We start from the raw sequence: 20,835 nt of genomic DNA, 5'->3' as shown, positions 1-20,835 counted from the left end.
ATACGATATCTCTTGTGCTAAAGTATTGTGGAAAAAAGAAGAAAAAATAAGATTATTGAATTCAATCAATTCTGTTGATACATGTTGTTACATAATATATAAAGGTGTATCGTCTTAATTTTTTCACATTCTTATAAATGTTATCTTGTGGGTTAGTCTAAACATATTATTTATGATTATTTAACATTGATTGAAGACCAAAGACCTATGTGCAGACAATTAGAAAAGGTGCAATCAAATGTATAATGACACACTTAATTTATGAAGATAATCGTTATTATTTAAAGATAAAAGTATTTCCAGAACGCTATACCTGTGCCTTTCACTTGGACTAACTTGATGTTTTAAAACTTTTATTTTTCTTGTCATTCTTGTTTGGATGTGTTCAGATCAGCTACAGGTGAAGCATGGCAACAGATTATGATGGCATGTTCACAATCACCCAAGGCACCGTGCCAAAGAGATGATACAGAGATATGTGGCAATAATTTTGCCTATGTATATTTCATCTCTTTCTACTCCATCTGTTCATTCCTGGTGAGTAGTAAACTATATTATAAGATGATGACGTGGATCCTAATCAAATGATCGGTTGAAAGCGTACACGTGACCATGCATTTCTGTTGCCTAATGCGTAATTTGGATAATGGCCGGTCATTATCCAATTCTAATGACCGATCATCAGTAAAATCATTTTACAAAACATCATTTTGTGAAACAAATAAAACATAATCTTATAAAACAAATAATACACATCATTTTGTTTGGGCATTATTAAAATACAAAGTATTATATTATTACTCCGGCTGTTGCTGAGCCGCCATAATAAGTCGCTAAAGCGTTCAGGGAACTTATTCCTACTGGGTACCCACTTACTTACACTTGGGTGGAGAGTGGAAAAAATGTAAATATATGTCTCACCAAAGGAAATCAGTGCTGCGGGAGGACTCAAAATTATATCCATGTATTAAATTCCTTTTGTGACAAACCAGAATACTAGTCCATGTGCAAAGCTGCACCTCTGGCACAGAAAGAGTTTCAAGAAAATGAAATTATTTTTGTCCTTCTTCAAATTATCTTTACAGGTTGTACGTATTGTGCTTTCATGTTTTAAAATTTCCATTGTATTTGGATATTTTTAATTTTCAAATGGTTTCAATTTGTAGAGCAGGAGGTGATGAAATTATAAGAGTGTTTTCACATCTTCATCTGATAGCTTTGTGATTCACATACAATTTTTAAAATCCTATATCTAACTAACGATAGGTGTTAACATATTGTGTATTGCCTATATAAAGGACTTACAGTTTTCTTTAAAAATTCGTAAAAATGTGTAAATTGGATTTCAAAAATTGGATTTCAAAATTGGATTTCAAAAATTGGATTTCGAAATTGGATTTCGAAATTGGATTTGAAGGTTAGAAAGAAAGAAAAGTTTTTCCATAGTGGTAGTATATTCTTTGTTTATCTTCTTACCCTGGTTCTCAGTATTCAATGATTTTATTATATTGCTGTGGCAAAGAAATCTATGTAGTAGTAGCATAGCAATGGAGAAAGTAGTGTAGACTTGTCATTCAATAATCAATTCTGTCTGTATGCCTGTGTTATATTCTAACCTTTATTTTTTTCTTTGTGATTGTTATTTCCTAGATCATTAATTTATTTGTAGCTGTCATCATGGATAATTTTGATTATCTAACACGTGATTGGTCAATTCTAGGACCACACCATCTAGATGAATTTGTCAGACAATGGTCAGAGTTCGACCCGGACGCAACGTAAGTCAAATCAATACATGTCCAATGTAACTTTGTCTAATTACAAGATAATTCCTTTTGTGTCTTTTATTATATATACTTTATCATTAGTATAAGAAATACCCATAAATGTGATTTTACTCCAAGCTAAGGAACTCCGTCTATATCCAATGTTTTCCCCTCTTCATCATCTTCTTGTGCTTTGTAATTATATATATATATATATATATATATTCACAAACATATTTGCAAATGTTCATATCATTCCATACTTGTTGTTTTACTTTTGAGGGAGGGAAGGTTCAAAAGATACATGCCCATTACTCTTGGGTTAGGTCCTGTAGTATGCAAGTATAAGGTTTTTATGGGTGCCCTCTTTATTATAAAAACTTTAATCTCAACCTTTGTTGATATTTTTACACTTGAGTTTTTTGCTTGAGTTATAGCGTTGTGTACTTTGACGTAAAGCAAAATATCTTTTCAGTGAGATAATTATTGTTCCTTCAACTTTTGTGACGTTACCCATTTTTTTCCTTTCCTGCAGGGGTCGTATCAAGCATTTAGATGTAGTGACGTTACTACGCTCCATATCCCCTCCCCTAGGTTTTGGGAAACTTTGCCCTCATAGAATTGCATGCAAGGTAAGTTCTTGTCTATGAGTGAATTGAGGTTCAAAGTTAATGTGAGATTAGGTGTTACATTTGTATCATGTAAAAAAAAAGTAAAGTATCACTAATGAAGTGTAATACTACAGCATTTGTTATGCGCTATCGATCTAGTAAACTATTCTGAGGCACAGAGGGAGATTAAAAAAGTGTAACAACTGATGTAATAAATACAAGCTAGATATGCTACACTATACCATGAGTAATTCATACCATTGTAGAGTAGAAGTTAATATTTATACCTCTTTCTTTAAAATTTAGGAATAGAGGAGAATCAAACTTCCATTCCTGATATGATTCGATTTAGATTTAATGTATTTTAATTTTTGAAAAACAGAAGGTTTTTTTGTTGTTGCTATAATGTGAAAAAATAAATCTCATTTAGACAATATCCATTTACTGGACATAAGAATACAATAAGTTCTCATATAGGTTAGATTTCTAGTATCCAGAAACATATATTCAAAATGTTCAATATGAAAAATATAACAAATTTCCACATATGACTTGTTTATTTCTACAGAGATTAGTGACAATGAATATGCCGCTCAATAGTGATGGTACCGTCATGTTCAACGCTACACTGTTTGCACTCATCAGGACATCATTAAAAATAAAAACAGAAGGTATTTATATTCACATTCCTTATCTTGTAACTCATTTCATTACCTTCAAAACTGACATGTAGGTCATGTTAATCAAAGGGGAAAACGATTTCATAGTATGTTTCAATTTCACAACATAGGAAATCATACAACCAAAAACATGAAACTCTGAATTAAGGCAAATCTTATTCAGATTGAGCTTTTGGTCTACTGATTTTTAAGTTGGATGATCTTTGTATGGAATTATTTGAAGGGCATACAGTACTCTGATGCAAAGCTGATTTCAAGCCGATGATTAATCTTATGTTAATATCTTATTTTAATATCATATGCTGATTATATATATCTTGTGCTAATATATTATGCTAATCTTATGCATTATGCTTATGTCTTATGCTGATGATATATCTTATGCTAATACCTTACACTGATGATATATTTTATGCTAATACCTTATGCTGATGATATATCTTATGCTAATATCTTATGTTGATGATATATCTTATGCTAATACCTTATGCTGTTGATATGTCTTATTTCTGTGTGCAGGTAATATAGATCAGTGTAATGAGGAGCTAAGAGCAGTCATCAAGAAGATTTGGAAAAGGACAAGTACTAAACTCTTGGACCAAGTTGCTCCACCAGCAGGGGGTAAATCTCTTCTTTTAATTTCTTCTTTTGTTTTTAGTACTTCTCTCCTAGTCTTCATTCATTACAAGTGAAATGCAGACTTTCATGGTTTAAAGGTATTATATACTGTATGATACAAAATATGTGTAGACAGATGCATGTATTATCTATAGATTTTCAACTCAAAAGGAGCTCTGTTGAAGGAAGCAATTATTATAGCTACTAATTTCATTTTTTGTTGAGAATATGTATGCCTTTTTCATGAGGCCAATCGTTTTTCTACTTTATCCTTATTACAGATTATTATTTCAGGGTTGTCAAATTAAATCGATAATTCAGCTTAGATGTGCTCGTTGCTGATTTGATCTCATGGATGAGTTAGACAAAATGAATCAACGATCTGCACTTATACTATTTTCCTTTCTGTTTACAGCCGATGATGATGTGACAGTCGGCAAATTTTATGCAACATTCCTGATTCAGGACTACTTCCGTCGTTTCAAGAAGCGCAAGCAAGAGGGTTTGAAGATCCCGGGACAACCAGACAGCACCTTTGCACTTCAGGTTAGTTTGCAGTATAACAAAGGATAACTGTCAAAAAGTAGCTAAAAGTCATCCAAATGCATGCAGATGCAGATATTAAACAAATGATTTATTATCAATATAGAATGTAGAGTTTATTTAATGTTAAAGTTTTGGGAGCTGATTCAAGTTACTTTTAAGAAAACTTGATGGTTTCAAATATTGTTAGTAGCCAGGAGTGAAATAATAATGAAAATTTGAACAAAAGGTAGGAGAACATATTTTGGTAATATTTCTGACATAAACGAATGGATTTTACAAATTTACTGAAAATTATGTAAAAGGGCCATCCATGGCATTAACAATTTTTTCTCTCAACATGTGAAAGAAAATATAAAACAATATAGAGAGAGTAAGAATAATTAGTCTTTCTAGGCAACAAACCTTTAATAGATGTTACCATTATAAGAGGTATTATATAGTGTGCATTTCTTTGTGTTTATTTGTTGAAACTGTCCAGGCTGGATTAAGAACTCTGCATGAGATTGGACCACAGATCAAGAGGGCTATATCAGGCAATCTGGAAGGCATGGATGAGAATGAACAGTTCGAGCATGATGAACCAAATCATAGGGTAAGTTCTCATTAAATATTGGTTGCTTTCAAAGCTTTTTGGGTCCAAGAATTTGTTTTTTATGTTTTGAATGTTGCTGAACAGTTGTTCATATTTTATTGTGCTGAGCAGTAGAAATCTGGGAAGAATTGGTACATTCTCTCATTGCTTGCCTTTTTCAAATAATACAGTATTGTATATCAACAACAACAACAACAACAACAATGTCATTAAATAAAAAGAGAATCCCCCTTCTTATTCCTATGATAGTGTTTTTGTTTACTTCTAACCTTTCTATCTTGTACCTTCTTTGTGGTTTTTCATCTTACTGTAAGAAAATGTTGTATCTGAGACTTTTCAGGTAATGATTGATGTTGTCTTTATCTCAACGTCCACAGCGGAGTCACTCGTTATTTGGCACCGTGCTCAACATGTACCACAACCGTCGTCAGTCCACCCCCATGGCCAACACCCACTACCAGGGTCGGGACCCCCCTCCAGCCTACTACCCTAACAACGCCACCAACAACCTGGTGAGCTCGCCTCCGTCCAACCAGCACCGCAAGCTGTCTCCAGCGAACAGTCTCAACAACTACAACCACAATCCTCAGAACAAGTCCCCGTTCAACATGTCCTCCTCCAAGTCTCCATCGGCCATCAGGGGACGGGGCGGACCTTACTCCCCCAACGCCAACTCCCTCCAGGTGTCCTCGCCCCATACCAGAGGCTTCTCACCGGTCGGTAACAGGAATCCCGGAGGGAGGGGCATGCCCAATAACAGAGGGCCTGGCAATAGATATAGGTAAGAAGTGTTACTTGAAGAAGGACCTTAGAACTCTTAATGCGCCATATTTTGAGATATCCCTTGGGCCTCATTTCTTGATTTAAATAAAAACGAATACTTCATAAGAAAATTATGGTTCCAGTGAAATGATGTAAAGATTATTCCAAAGTATCTTTACTGTTTCTTGAACATGCATTTACAATCTGGAATGGGTCATTACAAAATACATGGACATTTGTGACCGTTGTTTGTACCATTTAGCAAAAGTGGCACATAAAGGGTTAAACTATCTTTGTTTGAGTTTTGCTTATAACTACCTGTTAATACGTTTTATATCATTTTACACCTTTACAGTTTTAATGATTTTATTTAGACAAGTTTCCTCTAAAATTAAGATATTGTAAAAGCTTGTAGGAGAAAGTTCTTATATTTTTACAGTAGTCTGTATCAGCATCTCTTGAAAAGCAAAAATCTAGCAAATAATAATTTTTCTTTCTCTTCCTCCAGCACAAAAGAAGGCAGACAACCCCTCCTCCAAAATGAAGATCGTCATCACCACCATCATCATAACAACAATCATCATCACTCCCCTGATTCGCCTTATGATGATGATGATGTGGAGGAGATAGAACCCAAGGCTCCATCTTCACCACAGGTAGTAGATGAGGAGTATCAACCAGAACCATACCAACAGCCTTACAGAGAACCCTATAGGGACTACTCAAGGTGAGAACTACTGATTCCCTCTTGTCACATACCGACATTCATTCTTTCTTGCTTGCTTTGAAATTAGAAGTGCTTTGAAGTCCTATTTAACCACCTTTTAATTGCACTATATCTTCATAATCGACCTTCATTTGATATTACTTGCTTTTTATTAGATTCACTTTCTCTGCAGGCAAACCAAGCTCTTCCACTTCTTGCAGTTGCAGTTACTGTGAGAAAGTTCAAATGAAAGTTGAACTTTTTATGCTGTGACCTGCAAATCATATTCAAGAATGTAAATGTTTTCTATGATAAGTCTAGCCTAAAAAGAGCAATTTTTTTACTTCCTATAACAGAGAAGGTGTTAAATATGGTTTAAGTTTTTTTTCTTCAGTGAAAGGTACAAACCATCAAATGTGCCTTTTGAAAGTTCTTATATAATGTGATAATTTATTTTACCTTATTTCTATGCAAGCAATACTATTATCTAAGTAACTGAAGTTCTATCCGATGGCCTAGCCTATCTTTCTCCATTAGGTATAAATGCTACAGGTAGACTGAATCGTAGTTTTAAAAAGGGGTTTGTTTATAATACTTGATTACTTGATGTATACCGGTATACACATGTATGGCCTAAAAATTCATTTTCATATATGCATTGTTTGAGTATTTATGCATTTGAAACATGGCTGTTTTTCAGTTTGTTTTGATTGATTTAAAACATAATTCTAAAACAAATTTGAAATCTCAATATTTTCCTTTTCTTCTGAAGCAGGAATTAAAAATGAATAAATCCATAAGTAAAGGCATTGAATGCAAAGATGCTTGGGCATATATTATAATAACTTTATACAGGTAGTATGATCTTACCAGTACTACCATTTATTCTCATAATTTGTATCTTCGTATTCACTCACTTTATGAAGCCTCTACACTGTTTATGAGTATGTATTATCATGGTTGGTAGTACATCAATGTTGTGATGTTATAATACTACAATCTTTACCATTTTGTATGTGTATAATTTCAAATTTCGTGATACTAATTCATATGTGGTCTGTATATTGTAAGTGTAGTAAATGATGATGAAATTGCATATGAAATACAAATAAGCTTCAAAATATGATTGATATTACATCACAGATATCTATATTTTAAGAGATGTTTCATATATCCCAATATAGCTTCCATCTAAATATTTACCATTAAGTTGTCCATTATATTCACAAATAATACAAATTCAGTACTTCAATAACAAACCTGGTACTCAATGTCTTTGTTACTTCTGTAATAGTGAAATGTCCCTATTTAACATACATAATACATTTATTACTGCCAAGTCTGAAATCACATTTTAGGGGTCCTTTTCTGTATATATGTTTATATGTGACCATTTATTTAAGAAAGAATTAATCTTTCATATTTTGATGATTCGTTATAAATGTGTTTATTTTGAAACATATAATGTCCCATTCTTTCATTATTTATAGCTATATATATATGTTTCTCCCCATGGTAACTCCATGATGATACCAAGGTCAAATTGTCATATTGTTTACTCCCATATTTTATCTAACTCTTGATATTGCCCTTAAATGAGGTTATAAACTAACATGCAATAGTCATAGAATAAAAGCCTTTATTAAAAAAGCATGGTATTATGATATTGATATTTCTTTGAATTTCCTTTAATGACCATAATACGCTTACAGCACTTTTCTAGCCAAGAGTAATGGACATTTTGAATACAAAATATTAATAGAATACCGGGTAAAAGTATAATCTGTTGTTATAGATAGTTTAGAATAAGGACCAAACGTGAATGGATAAATTTATCATTTGTATATTAGATATCAAAATATATCAACATTAAAAAATAACACAACTTTCTGTGTGGAAAAAAGTCAATGTTTCAGCTGTATTTTTATTCAGGTTTTAGGAAGTTGAAAAAATTGTTATATACTTAATTGGAAAAAAATAAGATTGATCTCCAAGTCTCTGCTCATTATGAATGACGATGAATATAATTTAACTTTTTATTGTTGTATGATCTCTCTCTCCTAGGGAACCTCCCACCCTAAGAACAGAGTGTTACCAGGAGGAAGATGAGGACAACCTTTCAGAGACCTCATCTCATCCTCCTACATCACCCCTCCTAAGCCCTCAACGATCCCCTTCATCATCCCGTGGCCACAGCCCCACCCCACCCCCTCACCAGAACTCCAGTAACCACCCCTCCCCCTCCCCGGCCAAGCTCACCCTGGACTTCTCCACGACGGTGCCATCACCTACCGAAACAAGTCTTCCAAAGCTTGAGGGTGAGAGTATAGGGAGCCGAAGTGTGACCCACAGCCCCCGCAAGTCACCCGCCGGTTCACCAAGCAGACGACTGTTGCTGCCCTCTGGCAAATCAGATGGTTTAGTGCCTGCAGGGGATCGAAAGACGGCAGTGCCTCTCAAGCTAGCTCAGGCACAGGTTAGTTACTGGTGTCCTTGACTGTTTCAATGTTTGATTTTAGGAAAAATAACAAATTATTTTCCAACTTATACCGTATGTTATTTTCATGTGCAGTCGCTGTGAGGAGCTCTTCTTATTTATCAATGATGTATGTTGCAAAAAAGCGAAGTCAAATTCTGCTCTTTCAGCCTGTCTTCTTGCCACATTTCACTCGAAAATTCAAATATACTTCAGAGATTATACCCCCTAGTACTTAGTTCTCTGAATTTATTCTGTTACCGTAATCTAGACAGCTAGTTTTGATTATGTGTACTTTAGTAGCCATTTATTGTTACAGAGTCATGTCCTAGCTCACTTCCTCTCATCCTCTACACATATTTTCAATGTAAAGTTCGTATTTCTCTTTCTATTAATAGACTACTGTGATTTCTCGTTCATATGTACATCTGGGACCCGTTTCACAAAGCCTTTTTTCAATGACAAATCTGCTGATAGCCAATCAGAAGCAAGGATTTCAGTAGCTTATAACAAAAACTATCAGTTGTCACTGATGACAAGTTTTGTGAAATGCCCTCCTGTTGTAGCCTTCATTATCACTTTGTTTCACTAATACTCCATTTGGTAAGGGGGTTTATAAGACAAGGTGATACATGAAACCGTCATTCTTTGTTTGGTGAAAGTGTTGGATTCTGTGAAATTGCACTCCGTCATTCATACAAAGTAAATCATTGCGTAAGGCTGAGAACCAGTGCATGTGATCAATTATCCTTTTATCAAGCCTGAATGAATGAATGGATGGAGCATGAACATGTCCTGTTTATCATTGGTTGGCATGACATCATATGTCATTTCTTCAATATGTGAATTTAGACCAAGTTGATTTAAAGTTACTCCATTGCAACAAGGGTTGGGTGAAATTTGTTGATTGGCATGACATCATATGCCATTTCTTCAATATGTGAATTTGGACCAAGTTGATTTAAAGTTACTCCATTGCAACAAGGGTTGGGTGAAATATATTAATTGGCATTTCATTTTATCATAACATATCTCATTCTCAACTTAAATTTCACTGGAATTTACTCCACAAAATAGTTTGAGCTAAAATACAAAAAAAAGTTTTAAAAAAGAAATCAAAAGTAACCATCAAAGACCAGTCCATTTCCAAAAGCAAACAAGTGATATTTTTTTTAAATGGGAGAATTTGATTTAGAAGATACAGATGAATACTTTTGAAATCATTTTAAAGTCTATAACTGCTTTTAACTACTAATCCTGAATGTGTATTTAGAGGACTCTTCTGGAACTAATAATTAGCACTAATATTCTATTTAGTACTGATAACTGTATCAAAACAATATTCAACTTTAACCTATGATGTTCTTCCCATATATTTGTGAGTCCTGTAATATTTAATTCTCGAGTCAATCTTCTTCTAACTAGTCCCAGAGATAATTAGAAGCAACTCTCTTTTGATTGTTGTGTGTTTGTATGTATGTGTGGTTGCAGTGGTGCATGTGATGGTTTGCCGTGATCCTTACCCCCTCTATCTTTCCTAGGTCATGGCAGTGGCCGGTATGACACCCGAGGGCAAGACGCGCAACTCGACGGGACGAATGTGGCTCACACCCCCCTCTTCCCCACGCCGGATCCGCTCCTCCCTTCACACCCCTGCACCCCGCCCCACCACCCAGAGCTCTCATCTCCTCCCCACCACGGGATCGACGTCCAACTCGACGTCGACTCACATGATGGTGAAGGAGCCTCTGGCGCAGAGGCACTCCACCGGGGAGATCGGGACATCGCGCGATCCCTCTGCGGCATTCTTCAAGTCACTAACCAAACCTAAGACATCTGTGCCTAGAAATAACCCCAGTCCAGAAGAAGTAGCGGGTAGTGCAGAGAGTTTAGTAGCTCAGGTAGAGTATATAAGGCCACCCCTCTCTTCTATATAACCACCCCCTAATTAAGTGTCACTTGTGAAACATTTGCCAACAAATTTTGCTTTATTCATTTATCAGATTTGCATGCTTTTTATATTTTGTTTTTTGTTTTGCATGGTTTTATTTGTGATTTTATTTTATTTGCTTTTTCTCCACATCTTTCTTTTTCTCAAGATTTGAAGCAGATATATTTTATTTTTGCAGCTATTGAGAATGGGATATTTAAGTTTTATCCAAAAAGATTTTTGGAAAGATTTTATGTTTTTAGTCCTGCTAGTACTTAAGGTTTAAAGTTTTAGTTAAGTTGTATCTCAAGCTCTACCTTTGTGGCTGGTTATTTATTAGCAAGCTGCATACAGTGAGTACATTTACTTTTGTCTGACTCCAGGTAATAATGACATTGTACACATAATTGTAATCAATGGTTCATATTGATACAAATTGTCCATAATGTGTTGTTTTATTCTTTCTTGCAGGTGTCTTCTACTTTGTAAAATTACATCATAATCGTTATTCCCTTGCTCTTTGAGCTCTCAAAATCTTCCTCACTTGATTTTCCTCACAATGTAATATCTTTACTTGAACTTTTCACTGCAAAAAACAAAAAAAAACAAATCTTGCAGCATGTGATTTTCAGAGTATCTAGGGTTGTGTTATTTGCTCACAATTTCTAAGAATCCTTTAAGATAGAAAAAGAACATGAGATTTGAACTGTTGAACATGACAGAAGTGAAACTAGCAGTCACTTATTGTTCCCTCCCAGGATCTTTTCAATGACAATTAAGCACTGCATGGCTCAATTATTAAGGTCCTCATTTTAAAACGGAGATAACCATTGCTTTCCTTCTAGTAACGACACATATCTATTTAAAGTAAGAAGCAGATATGACTAACATTGTGCAGACGATCAAGCTTTGTCTTCCAATCAAGATGACATTTCCGTTTGTTTTTCTTTGGCATGTTTTCTCTCTCCTTCTTGACAGGGTGCATCCAATGCAACCAAGTCAAAGTCTACATCCACTTCCAAAGATTTAAACAAATCCAAACCCAAACCCAATTCAAACAAAAAGCAGAAAGGTATTATGTCATGAAGTGATTGGTTTGTATCTTAAACTAGATATTCTCATATATTCTAGCATTGAGGATGACTGCATTTTCACTGAATGGTTTGAAGGAATGATGTCATGTCCTAACAATTACATTGCAATCAGCTCTCTCTTTTTTTGTGGGGGAAGGGGGGGGGGGGGCATTTTTTAAAAATTTGCAGTGGAATAATTTTTTGGCTTTCTCACTCTTTTAATGAAATAAATATTACTGAATTGAGAGTTCAAACATATCGGTACATCATGAACTCTCATCGAAATTGAGAAGGAATACTATGAAAAGACAGAAAACAAAACTTTATGTAAATCATTGTACTTCAATATGGTTCTTTTTATCATGACCTACTTATTAATTCATAGAACAAGCAAAGATTATACTATAACCATCAATTTAGTAAAGGCTTTTTGTTTTTAATACTTTTTGTGTGTGTGTGTGAAATTAAAAGGTTTTAAGCTCATGGCAATATTTAGCTGATTGAAATGTTATCACTATGCATGGTTTGACTTCATAATCTCATCATGTAGTCAGTTAAAGATTAAAAGCATTAATCATGAGTGGAATTACAATATACTGATTCATGCATTTTTTCACAGTAAAGTAGAAAATATGAGTGGTTTTTCTCACATAGTTCTGAAAATTAACCAGGTACAGTTTGTTTTCTGCATATTAATCCATCACAGCTTAGTCTCATAAAGTACATGTACACAAAAATGTTTTAATAAAGCTGTAGGAATGAAAATTAGTTGCTTTTGATAAGAAGAAACTTTTATCATAGCATGCATAATTTGATACTGATATTTGGTATTTGATAAGGATTCATGTAGAACTAGATTGTTTCTTTGAAATGTATGTCTCAGATTATTTAGTTATTAGAATTAACTTGAATGTATCAAGACCCTATCTGATGAAAATACAACTTTGTATCGACGAAAAGCTGGACGAATGTGTTTAGAATACAAATATAACATTTGGACCCAATCGGCTCACCTATATAGTTGAGGCGATTAGCAGTGCTTAATGCAAAGTCGTTGTGAATATGCGTACTCCACATAAGATGATGGCATCAAGTCAATTGCTAGTTTTTAGGTCGACAACTACCAATTTTCAGAGCTTTAGATTTCGTATTTTCTGAGAGCTGTCACTCGTTTGACAGACACTAAACTAGCATATAATGTATTCTAATGTCATCTATGGCTTTGTAGAACCATAGTGCAGGTTCAACTAAAAAGACGTGAGAAAAGAAAGTGGTAATGAAATTTAAACTCACCGATAAGGAACTAAGAAAACTGGAAGTAAGGAGACTGGAAATGATCCAAAACTTGAAGTGTTTTCTCGACGAATTCACTACGTAGTCTCGACGATGAAACACTCTGTCAATTCAACAAGGCAAATGCACAATCTTATCGGAAGCTTCGACGAAAACCGAAACTATCAGGAATATATATACAATAATAAGATGTGCTCAGAAACAAAATGGCTGCCTCTGGCTAGCCCAAGCGTAAACCAAGGAAAAAGAATGAATAGCCTACTTGGCGAATTAAACAAATAAAGACTCGTATTTAATCCAGCGAAGAAAAGAAATACTACCGCAGACGATTAAATAGACCGAGAAAAATACAACGTCGCAAAAATCGTACGCGATATGTATGAAGTAAGGAAATGACTAAAACCGTAGACACGTGTAGCTCTGATGAGTACATACGGGATGAGTGGCGATAATCACGCTGCTAGCTAAAAAACACAAGACTATGGAACGCCGTGATTGGCGCTTAGAGAAAAACAAACCATGGAGACCACAAATGTCATATCGCAGGTGCGAGGTAATTTACAAGACAAAAAGGAAGTGCCGATATAAATGAAAGAAGGAAATGCCGATATCTTGCAATTTCCGAAAGTTTGTTGACCCCACAATAAATGGGTGTATGGATCACTACAGCTTATAAGATTTCTGTTGATATATAATTCATCTATATTGCATTTTCACTACTGACAGGTCTTTTAAGTATTCCACTGCCTACTGTAATGTGCATTGTAAGCAAAGAATCAATGGTGTATATTGAAGCATTTTCAAAAATCCAATTCCTAATTAGCATATTTCTTTTTAACATTTTAAAGTAAAAATGAATGAAAATGCTTGAATCTACCATAAATATTTCCATTAAGAACAGTGGTAAAGTTTTAAGCAAATTTATTATTGTTTAGTGTAAAAAGAAGCATTTATTTATTTATTTTGTATTGCTGAATGCGTAAATTCACAATTCAATTCAATGAAGTCATAATTTTTTCATGAATTTGATTTTAAATGAAAAATATTTTTACTTTGTGTTTGTTTTCTTAGCTATTTTACCACTCATTATCATATCACTTTTGATCAAAGCAGCATCATAATATAGAATGATTTAAATGATACTTTAATGTGTTCACTAATATGCAATTTTGAGATTCATATTTAAAGCAGATTTGAAAGCACTGTAAGCCTCTCTGAATACATTTGTCTTTTATAATGATCCTTCATTCAGTACTGATTCATTGTTGTTGAATGCTTATAATTAAAAGAAGTATGTTTAATACAGGTATAAACTGTGTTATTAGGAAAAATTATCACAGTACTCGATCCAACTACGGTATTACAAATATTATTCAACATAAACCAAACCTGTCAGACTTATATTATTCAGGTTTTCTTCATTGACATCATGCATGATTTGTTTTATCGTCATTTCATCCTCTAATCATTGATATCTCACATTTGAGATGTATAATCTTCCACGATATACATACGATCATGTTTTGTACTTGTATTGGAATTCATTCACTAGAATTATATGCACTTCATGAATATTCATGAATATTTCTACTCTGAAAAATAATCATTTAGTTCATGGTAGTATAGATCAACCATGCAGATTAAAATAATTAAATTTGTCTTCCGAATTGCGTTTGTGGACGACATTAGTAAAATCACTCAATTTTACAGGTAGAATTATAAGGAAGTTTACAAATTGATGCATATCAATATGTATCACATCACCTCTGTTCTCTTTTTGCTTCCCAACACCAAACATCCCATCCTAAATCATATACTATCATATCTCTATTTCACCGTCAATTCTTTGTTCTACACATTGTCATGGGATGTGGGATATCATGAAAAATACACCTCGCCTTCTATAAATTTGAATAAAAATCATTTACAGATTCTGCGTTCATAACAATGCATTTTAAGCGTGTGAAATCATCATCAAGAAGCAAGAAGTGCAGCCATTAGGGGACAGGAATTTGTCTTCATCGTGTTCCAATCAATTTTGAAATTTTTAGTGCACTGTGTTTTGTATTGAGATCAACTAACACTGTATTCCAATGCAGGAATTATCATACACTATGAAAAGTGTTGTAGGAAGCTGAGTAGGTTCTCTTTATGTCCTCGCAGGAATATCAACAGTTTGAAATGAAAATAATGTAGACAAAGTAAAACATGGTCTATTTTTTCAAACCTGGGAATTTTACGTGTATCTACATTCACTTCGGGGAGAGCATTATTACTTTATCGCACTTGAGCTTAACAGTTTCTAAACATTATCTTATTGATAAATTCTTGAAGCACTTGTGCACTCCATGTTATTTTGTTATTTATACTGCCTGATTTTTCTTTTTACATGCATGCATTCATTGAAGCTTTGCTGATGAAATGTTCAAAAGATTAATGCAAACCTATGCTATTATGCCTTGCTTTGCATTTTTAATGTATAATTTCTCTCCACACATTCAGAAAATTACAGTAAATTTGCTAGAGTGATTTAAGACAGGATTGACTGTACTTCCAATGGAAATGAATTTTCATATAATACACTTGATTCAATTATAATATGATTGATTTAGAAAACATATTTTCATTTTCCTAATGTGATTTCTCTCAACAATGATTATAATGGAAATAATTTAACTTAACTTAATTCTATCCTATTTTTGACAATGTTGTGTAAAACTAAGAAAATGTGGTATATTCTAACCACAAATATGGCAGAATATTCAGTCAAGTGAAAGTTATGGCTGTATTGTATTAAATTCCTTACACATTATAATTTTTACGAAGCACTGAAAAACTGGAAAGCTACAAGATTTGGATAATTGTTAAATAATATGCAAAAAAACTAAAAAAAGTTTTAGTTGAGTCAAAACATAGTATATTTCTTGCAATTAATAGCATGTATAATCAGTAGAATACATGGGACTAATATGTGATCTTGCATTCTACGTTGTTTCAGGTGCTAGCAGGGGAAGGCATCTCGCCCATTCGTGACAGGGACCTAATCAACATGGCCGAACGTGAGTTAGCCGAAGCCTGTAACATGACCCAGGCTCAGCTGGACTCTGCTGCCCATCGCATCCTCTTCCCAAAGGACAAGCTGGCCAACGTCCCCGTTGTAACCACGACAGTCACCCAGGACACCCAGCTGCCGTATTTTGACCATCTGGGCGGCTACGAGCTGCGGGACTACACGCGCAGGTCGGGGGGTCACGATCGGACTAACGATGATGACGATGAGGAGGGTGGAAGGCGGGCGGGGCGCGAGGCAGACAGCGATACAGAGTCGGGAACAATAGAGGCTGATGAACATGGGGTGCTCTATGTGACTACATTATAGCAGCAGCTCGTCTGTAGGACCACTTTTGTTTTTTTTCTATGAAGATGTAAATAGTCATGTTGTGTGCTGTGTTATCAACGCTATAGATCAACTCTCTATGTATGGTGGATTAGATCATGGATGGACGACGTGGTAGCTCCGGCCGTTCGGCTTGATCAGTACAAGTCTGTTGGCAATCAGCGATGACGTCTGTAGATACATTTGATATTCAAGTGATCCCCAGTGCTGACATCATCAAGAACTATACGATAGTCTATTGATGCCTCTCAGTAATCCTACCATGTCTAGCTAGCAGTGATTTTGGACATGACTAAATTTTGTTTGATTGATTAATTTCACATGGTGGATGCTAAATGTGCCAGATTTGTATTACAGTATCATAATTATAGATTCTAGAAGGGTATAATGATGTGTGAAGAATGTCAAATTCAATGAGAAATATAGATTTTTATCTCAATCTAATGGAGATTAATAGAAGACGTGTTGTGAACTGAGCAAGGCATGTACGTGTCAGCTAGTCTATGTCAGGTACGTATTGTCATTCTCAATCTTGTTTGCAGAGTTGTATTTTAAGATTAGATCAAGGTACTGAATCGTTTGTATTGTTCTTATCTCACGAATCAAATATATATTTGTTGTAGATATATATTTGTATATACACAGAAAGGCTCCTCGATGTGGAGTTTGCTATGTATACGCATGCCTGGTGCACTGTAATACCACAATTTTATATCATCACCATTATGTATATATGTGATTATACATTTTGAAAATGAAATGAAATTTTTTAATGAAAAGATTGTATATAAAAGGTATATACAGTCATTACCTAATCATGAGCATAGTAACATATGCATTATTTGTAAAGAATGATATCATTTTTTGTTTCTTTATCAGGTCCAGTTAATGTCTTTGCTCTTAATTATAGGATATTTAATAAAAAGAAAAGCATGTTTTTGTCTTTAGTTTTGAGAGCTTTTGATGTAGTTTGTGGGATCAAACACAATCATTTCTGAAACGTCTGCATATGCTAAGAATGTCTGTCCTCAAGTAGGATATACACTTTAGTCAAAACTCTTTATCTCTTACCAACTGCACTGTCACAAATCCAGAATGAAGAAACTTTTAAAATCATTTATTCAAATTGTCTGTTTGGAACCATAAGGGTGCTTAGTGTCAAAGGGTGTTGTAACACACAGAGTTTACGCACATTTTGGCTGTAAGTAGGTATGTTCAGACATTATTGGTGAGTGCTGCTGTGTGTTCACTGGTCATGATTTATGATCATCAAACAGATTAATTATATTTCACCAGTCACACATTTGAGGTTTAAATTTAATGTTAGTGCATGAATAGAAAGACTATAAAGAATCTCTACTTGTGTGGCAGAAAAATAATTTGATACATCAATTGGCAGAACCGTACTCCCTCAAAGTCCCAAATTTCATGTTGAAACTGTTTGCAATCACTGTCTATGTATGTATAGGGAAATAAAAGTGCTCTTATCACGTCTTTAATATGAAAGACAAAAGAATGAAATATTTCTGACATCTACGATAATCAATCACCCCCTGTTCTTGATTTCTTTCCTTTTTGAATGTTTTTTCAACACTTTCTTTTTATGATAGAAACTACATTGTAATTCTCTTATCCATTGTCCTTCCATATTGCATTTTCTTCTATCCAAAGTTATAATGCTTTTTTCTTGGTCTTACTTTTCCCAAATGTTGCAAATTTATTTTTCAGTATTTCCTATTCTTTTATTTCATTTTGTTCTTTATATTTTGTTTATATGATTATTCTTTTAAATTTTACTCACCAATTTTACATCAATTCTAAAAAAGCTTTTACACTTATCCTAGTGTTAGGATTCACCCTTTGTTCAACCATTATTATTGAATGAAAAGAAGAAAACCTAAAACCTTTCTTCATTCGATAAGATTAATGGATAAGAGAAGGAAACCGAGAAATATATGCGTGTAGTTTCTTGTTACGATGAGCAGAAAATGGATGAGAGTATATCTTTCTTCAGTCTTTGATATATTGATGCAAACGTTGTGATGAATTAAATCTTTTTATTGTAGATACAAATTGATGGAAATGTATCTCAGATTATGGAACCACAGAATATCAATTCAAATTTGGTGCTGCTTGACCCATTGGCTGGGGTATCTCCCCTTCATGTAAAATTTATGTCTGATTGAAAGATTTATCGTTGTTCTTTTTGTATGACTAGCCAGTAAACCGTAGCGTGATTTGACAAACTTAGATTTTATATTCAGTTTAGAATTTAATGAGGATCAAGGCACCTATATCATAGAGTGTAGCGGAGTAGTACCTACAGTGCAATAGTTAAGTTAGGCTGATGTATACATTAAGCATGAAAAAGATATTTCCAGTTCATCAGAGATTTGCAACATTATCATGAGATAGGTTTGTACTAAAGATGATAAATCAGATCTTTCTTTCCCACTGTTAATGCTTGCAGACTTGCTCTCCCAATTGTATTCATCTACGCATTTCTCACGAGCTGTAGAAAATCATCAAATCATTGCTTAGTTATTATTATTATTATTGATGTATCTTATTCATGTTGGTAAATGGCCTTATATTTCTTAATCATTAGCATATGGAAAATAATCATGGGGGAAATTTCTTTTTTTTAATATATATTGTATGACATCATTGTGACCTATGTGTGAATATCATTTGCGGTTTTGTGTACACATTGTATGTTGGACTCACCTATACATATATATATACCATCTATTATTTATTTGCTGAAAATTAATTTTGATGTGTGTGTGTGAGCAACCCAGCAACTTCAGCTCTTTCAGAAAACCATAGTCCACATAGTTTTATGTTGCATTTGTTGATTTTCGTTGTGAACAAATACTGTGCAAGCAATTGATGAGTGAATTGTGCTATTGATGTTATCATTTTGTATGTTGAATAGGACCCAAGTTGAGCTGTATGACCTGAAAGAAACCGAGACATCGAATAATGGTTTTAAATTCCTACAACTGAATCTGATTTACACCATCTATCAAAATTGTGTTACTTAATTCTCTGTGTACCCATAATATTTTCTGTATAAAGAACTTTTAATACCCTTAGCATTAGTTGTTTTTTTTTTACTCATTTTTTTTTTGGGGGTAGGAGAGAAAAAAGATGCTGGGCTTCCAAAAATTGTTCATATGAATAACTGCAGAAAAGCTAGCATTTCAACCTAATACATCCTTTCTTGTTATTTCTTGAATTGTATATGATAACTTAAATGTACTACTAACATATGGGGGCAACCACATATACTAACTTTAACTTTTAAATCTGGAAAGTAAACATCTGTTTGCAGCTATAACTCTTTTATTTGCCATGTATCAACCCTAGAGTGCTACATTGATTATAAGGTATAGGATATATGTGCACTGTATGTGTCACAAAGGTCAAATATGGCAGTCCTGTTTGTTCCATTTGTCGACCTAAGCAGCAAAGAGTTAATTAGGAAAGAATTATTATCAATGTATCCTTATCCTTTTGTTAATGGTTATAAATATAAACCTAATGTTATGTGAAAAGGATGCAATGTATTTTAGATATTCAGGGTTTTATTGAGAGCCTTTATCACAAATTATATGAGCTGCATCAGGATATCGTATGGGAGGGTTGAGCGGGTGGAATAAATTAAATGTTTAGTCTGATGATGTCATACGCAAGTGCCTTTCGGTTTTCAATTTTTGGTCTTTAAGGAAAAAAGTGTTCAAAAGGTGGCCCTCAATACATGCCTAATGCCTCTGTCACATTTAACCGTACGTCGGGCGATGTGCCAGATTTTGGGGCATTGTGCGATATGTGGAGGTTGGAGATAAATCAGGTGACAGATTTGACATGAATGGACACTGCCCGATGCCTATAGAGGGCTCGCTTGGGTAACCCCAGGATAAGTGGCGGGCAATCGGCAGACATCGGGCAGTCATCAGTCGAACATCAGCCCTGAACTAATCATGAACACGTCAACGTTTAAATGTGACTTGGGCATAAGACAGGAACTTTTATTTTCTATCACAGCAGACAGAAGGGAGCAGAGCAGTGGAAAACTAGATTCAGATGTAAAGGAATTATTTTCACAAATGGCTGACAATTAGTTGTTTACTTTCCTGATGGTGAACATAAAGTGTTGAATATACTTTAAAATTTAATTTAATCTTTTGCCTCTTTTTATTAACATCTTCATATATATGCGGATACAAGTTTACTGCTCATACACATATGGTACTGTTTTTAGTTGATGTACATGTATGTACTTGTGTGTAGAATGCCCGGTTCACCTCGCTGTAGAGAAGGGCGTGCGAGAAAGGGGCATTTCTTTTGAGTCTAAGGATTTTACATGAATGTGCGACGCC

At 34.3% G+C, this 20,835-nt stretch overlaps 1 protein-coding gene across 4 annotated transcripts in view; it reads left to right on the top strand.

The window, feature by feature from the left end:
* The window catches only part of LOC115917871 (voltage-dependent L-type calcium channel subunit alpha-1D-like), a 76,365-nt gene extending 58,544 nt beyond the window's left edge, over positions 1-17,821 (top strand). For 2 of the 4 annotated variants that reach the window (XM_030972025.1, XM_030972021.1), the window contains exons 31-43: positions 390-537; positions 1,651-1,778; positions 2,302-2,398; positions 2,946-3,048; positions 3,577-3,678; positions 4,091-4,221; positions 4,700-4,813; positions 5,191-5,594; positions 6,084-6,302; positions 7,208-7,225; positions 8,346-8,757; positions 10,299-10,658; positions 16,052-17,821. In XM_030972025.1, the coding sequence (XP_030827885.1) occupies positions 390-537; positions 1,651-1,778; positions 2,302-2,398; positions 2,946-3,048; positions 3,577-3,678; positions 4,091-4,221; positions 4,700-4,813; positions 5,191-5,594; positions 6,084-6,302; positions 7,208-7,225; positions 8,346-8,757; positions 10,299-10,658; positions 16,052-16,432 (2,617 nt within the window). In that variant the 3' untranslated portion in view covers positions 16,433-17,821. The remainder of the gene's footprint in view (positions 1-389; positions 538-1,650; positions 1,779-2,301; positions 2,399-2,945; positions 3,049-3,576; positions 3,679-4,090; positions 4,222-4,699; positions 4,814-5,190; positions 5,595-6,083; positions 6,303-7,207; positions 7,226-8,345; positions 8,758-10,298; positions 10,659-16,051) is intronic. The other 2 variants (XM_030972023.1, XM_030972022.1) reach the window with 1 other exon arrangement.
* The last annotated feature ends 3,014 nt before the right edge of the window (positions 17,822-20,835 follow it).

Source organism: Strongylocentrotus purpuratus, unplaced genomic scaffold, assembly GCF_000002235.5.
Source record: "Strongylocentrotus purpuratus isolate Spur 01 unplaced genomic scaffold, Spur_5.0 spur5_scaffold_6, whole genome shotgun sequence".
NCBI classification, from domain to species: Eukaryota; Metazoa; Echinodermata; class Echinoidea; order Camarodonta; family Strongylocentrotidae; genus Strongylocentrotus; species Strongylocentrotus purpuratus.
Note: the sequence above shows the minus strand (reverse complement) of the source record. Positions and strands in the feature narration are given on the sequence as shown.